The 6,424-nt window shown below is 40.4% G+C and overlaps 1 protein-coding gene across 1 annotated transcript; it reads left to right on the top strand.

Annotated features, from left to right (window-relative positions):
* LOC109842299 lies at nt 245-981 on the top strand. Its single transcript, XM_020411197.1, has 2 exons — nt 245-711; nt 793-981. The coding sequence occupies exons 1-2, from the start codon at nt 319-321 to the stop codon at nt 883-885; spliced, it is 486 nt and encodes a 161-aa protein (XP_020266786.1). The 5' UTR covers nt 245-318; the 3' UTR covers nt 886-981.

Below are 6,424 nucleotides of genomic sequence, written 5' to 3'. Positions count from 1 at the left end.
GCACGACTCATATTATACCAGTATGTTTGACGAAGAAGGTAAAAAATGCATGTCCAGTGACATATCTTTTTCTTTCAGAATCATAGCTGAAAAAGGTCGACTATAAATGAAATAAGAAAGTGATCATATAGCTTTGCACTTAATTCATAACATTGTCTTAATTTATTTATTTCTATTGGTTGAGTTCCATTGCTTAAGACTGCCCTAATTTATTTATTTCTATTGCTATATGTTATTTAGGAGGCGCTTGAAGCTTCACAAGACTTTGTCTTGTCCCAGTCTCAGAGCATAGAGAACACTCCTACCGATCCTAATCGCATGACTAGAGAGCAATGGAGGGAAATTGTTGATGGAGTTTATGGCTCTAAACCAATCAAGAAAGGGAGGGTGCCTTTATCAAGTGCAAAAGTTAGGATAGTCTCCACTAGCAGGAATATACAAAATGACTCGTCCGCGACCTCAAATCGACCAAGTGTGACATCGTACGTCGTGGCTAAAATTGGACAGTATTTAATGGACAATGTTCAACCCTCGATGTTTTTTCAATTTATTCCCATTATTACGCGCGAGCTAGGGGGTGCACAATCGACTTGGGATGTTGTGCAGCGCCTCAGTGATTGTCCATCGTTGAAGGAGATTCTTCCTGAGTCGATATACTTAGAGATCTTTAAGTTGGCGTTTGCCGAGCATGAAGTTCATGGTGGTGGAGAGGTATATATGACGCGACATATATGTATTTATTATTATATTTTTGGTATATATATATCTTATGTGGAGTGATATTCTTTTCAGGTTGGAGGAGGTATTGTAGGGAGCAGCAGTACGATACGACGTTCTAATGCAGACGATGCTGATAACAGGGATGCCGACGATGACGAGGAGTGAGTGAGACTTGTGTTAAGACATATCATGACTTTTGAATTTTACATATATAAAATATATATGTGATTTTATTGCGTAGTGAATGAATATTATTTGAGCATGCGAGATGTATTGTGATTGTGATTATATGACGAGTATTATTCGATATTGTGGATTGACGGATGAAATTGAATGAGTGTTGAATGTGAATGTATATCATGGTTGGTTTTATGATATATTGTGTTTGTTGGAAATTTGATGTAAAAAGACAAAGAAAGAAAATTTGACTTGTATTCTCTCAAAATCGATTACAATTTGGATTCCGATTACAAAAGAGAAGAGAATGGATTTGATTCTCTCCTTTGTTTAAGACTGGGTTCTTCTTGGTAGCGATGGAGTGCTTCCTTCGATTGATCGCGTCGAACTTGCTCTCCGTTGACGATCCGACCGTCCTTCTTCACTGGAATAACTGAAGTGTTTGATGACTTCGGTTTAGAACTCTTGACGAGTGTTGAAGAACTCTGAACGAGTTAAGAACTCTGATAAGAGTTGTTGAAAACCGAATGTCTGGTTTGATGTGATTAACTTGCGTTACAAGCTAATTAAAAACTCTTAACGAGTTTAAGAACTCAGAATGAGTTAAAACTCTAAAACAGAGTTGTTGGAACCGAAAATTCGGTTAATTGCCAAGTGGATGATACCTTTGATGAAAGGATCCTTCGGGATTTGATTAACTGATCGTTGATCAGTTCCTTGATCCCCCGAAGATCTCTTCCTTCCGATTACTCAACTGCCGAGATTTGTTGACCTTGGGTGGTTTTGATCCCCGCTCCCCTCAACTCTTTGCGGTTTTTTATCTCAGAAACCGATTGATCAACCTCTCAACCCGCCAACCCCTTACTCAGTTGAGTAAGTTGGTTATTTATAGGGTGATGTGGAGTGCAACCAACCCCTATTTCCGCTCCTTTGTGGGCGAGAATCCCTCAGAACGTGGGATAAACGGTTATGAGGCCGTTCAGCTTGCGTTTGAACAAGTCAAAACGCCTCAATTGGCGTTCTGGGCTTTAACTCTGCGCCCAAGGTTTGGGACGCAGAGTTAAATCTCTGTTAGGGATTTGAGACGCACGGGCCTCGTGTGTTCTGAACTTGGAAACGCACAGGCTGCTGGTGCGTTGAAATTTAATTCTGCGTTCAGAGTTCGGGACATAGCTGAGTCTGTTGAATAACGCACGTTATGGGTGCGTTTCGTGATTTAACTCTGCGTTCAGAGTTCGATGTCTGTTGATGAACGCACAGATTGTGTGCGTTTGAGAAACGCAGAAATGAATTTCTGCGTTTGGGAGAACTTGTTGGCTTATAACCTCGTCCACTATAACATTACAAAGGCTATTGTTTATTGATCTTTGCCTGTTATAGGATATGAGAGTCGTCAGATTGTAACTCTCACTGTTGGTTGTGAAGGCCACTGAACAGAGTTTTCATCAGCTGTCGGAAGTGTCGTCGAATTGTAACTCTTCTCGATCCGTGTGAAAAGTCTCCTATTTGTCGTTTTCGATCGTCGGCGTGAAAGCTATTTGATTGTAGCTCTCATTGTTGGAGCTTGACGGGAATCAACATCCATAGTGTCTTCTGGACGAATATTTGCCCACAGCTCTCTACCCAGCAACTCACCAGCTAAGTCCAACCTTTTATTTCTCGGAGATGAGGCCGTGTTTATAGCGGTGGCAGAGTTGCGAATGCAGTGATTGGGGAGTCGTCTGATTGTAACTCCTATTGTCAGGACTTGTTTGGATCAGCTATCCATTGTGATTTTTAGACAGCCTACATCGGTCGACCGGACCGGTCGACCGCTCTCCATCCAGAGGCCAACCAAAAATTCCAGAGAGTTCGTCGGTCGACCGACCCGGTCGACCGACACCAATGCTGAAGCCCAAAGAGTCTTGTGCACGAATGCGGTCGACCGCACCGGTCGACCGTCAACCTGTTTGCCTGAAAACCTGATCCTGAGCACCATCTCTTCACAATATAGTGTCATTATAGGAGGACAGATGAATTTAAGCTTCAATGATCATATTCATGGAGGTGGAAGCAAGTTGATGAAGAAGAGCTTTCAAGTATGATATATATAAGAAGAGCTTCATCAACAAATTTGCAAATATCGAGTCTCAAGATTTGTATATATTTGTGAGCGGTAATTGCATGTTTATTTTCTCTCTAGATCATAGTGTAGGCAAGAAATAAAGTAGATTACTTTTGAAGCATTTGAGGATCAAATACACACACTTCTAAAACCCTATTTTTAACCATTTTGCAAAATGATAAGTTTTCACAATTAGGAAATGACGTTTAAGAAATTGTTCTTCTAACATGTTTATTTTCATTAGAATAATCATTTTCCTAAGTTTTATAATTTTTGGAATTTATTTATTATTTTTAAAATACATTTGAAAATCAGATTTTCTGTTTAAAACTGGGTTATGCACGTTTTTCGGTTGACCGACACTGTTCACCAGTCGACCGATGAACTACTCTGCAATTGCTAAAAAGTTTTTGCTCAGTTGACTGACCTTCATCAGTCGACCGAACAGTGTTTTTAGTCAATCGATACTATGCATCAGTCGACTGATAAACTACTCTGCAATTGCTGAAAAGTTTATGCTCAGTCGACCGATCTCCATCAGTTGACTAAATAGTGTTTTCAATCGACCAATGGTTTGCATCAATCGACCGATAGTTTCCCAGAATCAGCCAACGGTCAGCTCATTAGTCGATTGAACAGTGCATCAGTTGACCGACGATACTGTAATAGCTATTTCTAGTTTTATCTGATTATTTGGGATTTGCTGATTTGTTTTGAATTTTAGCTATTGTTTTGAGCTCCTATATATATATCCCACAACCCTCATTTGTTCAGCAACCAAGCAAGCAAAGAAAATCAAGAGTTTCTACTTGTGTTTTGTTTTTTAGCTTAAACTTTCATCTTACTCTCAAGTTTCCAATTTCGGTTTTTTAATTTCACATCCCACAAACCCCTGAGCTTCAATTGATTATCTCTTTATTCTTGCCATAAGATTGTTGTAAGAGAGATTCTTTTATCATCTTGTATTGTGTGGAGAGCTTGATCTCGAGGAGATCATTCTGTGGCGAGTTAGATCTCGAGGAGATCGTTGTGAAGAAGTTTCGTCTTCCAAACTGGGTTGTGTAGTAAATTACCATCGGGAGAGGTGGTCGAGGATGTAGGTAAAGAGGACCGAACCTAGTGAACATATCGGCGTCTCATTTGGCTAACTATTTCTAACTCTCTCTCATTTATTGCAATATTGTTATATTATGTCTTGAGTTGCATTGAATTTCATTAATTACACATTAATTATTTGATTACCCTGTTTACCCCCTTCTAGGGTAATTTTATTTGGTATCAGAGCGAGGTCTCTATATTTGTTGAGGTTTAATTACCTTATATTAAAGATCCAAATGGAATCAAACATGAATGTGCATGCTCTTGAAGGTCAATCAACTACTAGACCTTCTTTATTTACCGATAATATTTTTTCATATTGGAAAGCTAGGATGCACATATATTTGAGATGCATTGATCTTGACATCCTAGACATAGTTGAGAAAAAAATATGTTGAAAAATCTACTAGTGGCATGACCGAGAATGAAAGACATTTGGCTACACTTAATGTTAAAGCAATGAATGCTTTGATTTGTGGACTGTTTGTTGGAAAATTTGTAATAAGAAAAACAAGGAAAGAACTGTATTTGATTTTATTCTCTCTAACTGCTTAGAAAAAGAATGATTACAATTCTCTCAATTCTCGATTACAATTTGAATTCCTGGTTACAAAAGAGAAGAGAATGATCTGGATTCTCTCCTTTGTTTAATTCTGGGTTCTTCACGGTAGCGATGGAGTGCCTCCCTCGAATGCTCGCGTCGAGTTTGCTCTCCGTTGACGATCCGAATATCTTGATTCACTGGAACGTGGTCTTCTCCTCATGATTTGACGTTGTGGAGAACTCTGATCGAGTTTAAAACTCTATGAAAGAGTTGATTTAACCAAAAGTCGGTTATAAGCCAAGGATGAAGAAGATCTTGTTGCTGATCTCCAAAGCTCCAACCGAAGGATGAAGGATCCTATTTTCGCTGCCAAGGAGTTCCAACAGACCGCACCCGAAAGATCCAGCCCTGAACTAAGTTGATTTCTTAGTTATTTATAGGGGATTAAGGGGTGTAACCACCTCCTTAATTCGCTCCTAAGTGGGGCTAATGCGATGTAACCGCCCCTTAAATCACTCCTGAGTGGAGTTGTGATCCCCTCAGATCGTGGAAAACGGTTTTGAAACCGTTCAATTCGTGTTTGGACGAGTCAAACGCAGATCCTGCATTCTGGCATGAATTCTGTGTCCAAACGCAGTGTCTGGAAGCTTGAACGCAGTGATTGGAAGCTGCATTTGCAGCGGATGAAAGCTGCGTTTGGCAGCGGTATAGAGCTGCGTTGGGCAGCCCTTGGAGCTGCGTTGAGTAGCGTCGGGCGGCGAATAGAGCTGCGTTGTGCAGCGATGTTGAGCTGCGTTGTGCAGCGATGTTGAGCTGCATCGTGCAGCGATGTTGAGCTGCGTCGGGCAGCGATGTTGAACTGCGTCGGGCAGCGAATAGAGCTGCGTCCAGTGGCGATTTAAGCTGCGTTTGCAACTTTTGGAGCTGCATTTGAGCTGCGTTCGTGACTATGAACGCGGCGCATCTTGATGCTGGTACGCGGGGAGGACTTCCATGTCTTGATTTGAAAAGACCGTCGATTTGTAGTCTCTTTCTGTCGAAGCGTTGCAAAGATCGTCATTTTTTAATCTTTGCTTTAGCTCTCTGATATATGAGAGTCGTCAGATTGTAACTCCCGATGTTGATTATGAAGGCTGTTTGATTAGAGCTTCCATCAGTTGTCGTGAAGGTCGTCAGATTGTAACCTTTAGCGATCTACGTGAAAGTCTTCAAATTGTAACCTTCTGGAAGTCGTCAGATTGTAACTTCCATCATCGGTGTTTGATGGGGATCAGCTATCTATTGTGATTTTTAGACATCCTACATGGACTCACTCCCAATGAGTATAAAAGAGTCTCCACTTATGCAACCGCACATAATGTTTGGGAGAAACTATGTATTACTCATGAGGAAACTCCTTAAGTCAAAGAATCAAAAATTAGTACGTAGTCTCATGTATGAATATAAATTATTCAAAATGCTTCCAAATGAGTCTATTGATGCCATGTTTTGTAAGTTTACTAATATTATGAATTAACTACATGGTCTTGATAAGGTGCTTGAGAACCAAGAGAAGAACTATAAGATTCTCCGTTCTCTTACACCAGCATGAGAACCCAAAGCAACGACTATTGAGGAAGCCAATGATCTCACAACGCTCACTCTTGATGGCCTTATTGGCAAACTAAAGGTTCATGAGAAGAAAATCAATGAGGAGGAGGAAGAACCCCCACGAGCAAATGAGGAGCCTCCTCAAAAGATGAAGTCAACAACACTCAAAGGAGCTATTAAATGTGATTCAT

This window comes from Asparagus officinalis, chromosome 1 (assembly GCF_001876935.1).
Source record: "Asparagus officinalis chromosome 1, Aspof.V1, whole genome shotgun sequence".
NCBI classification, from domain to species: domain Eukaryota; kingdom Viridiplantae; phylum Streptophyta; class Magnoliopsida; order Asparagales; family Asparagaceae; genus Asparagus; species Asparagus officinalis.
This window is presented reverse-complemented; position numbering and strand designations above follow the sequence as displayed.

Bases quoted from the DNA above. Each gene is read 5' to 3' on its own strand.
- LOC109842299 (XM_020411197.1), top strand. From the start codon at position 319: ATGACTAGAGAGCAATGGAGGGAAATTGTTGATGGAGTTTATGGCTCT. The intron at 712-792 runs GTATATATGACG...TATTCTTTTCAG, and splicing joins AAGTTCATGGTGGTGGAGAG to GTTGGAGGAGGTATTGTAGG.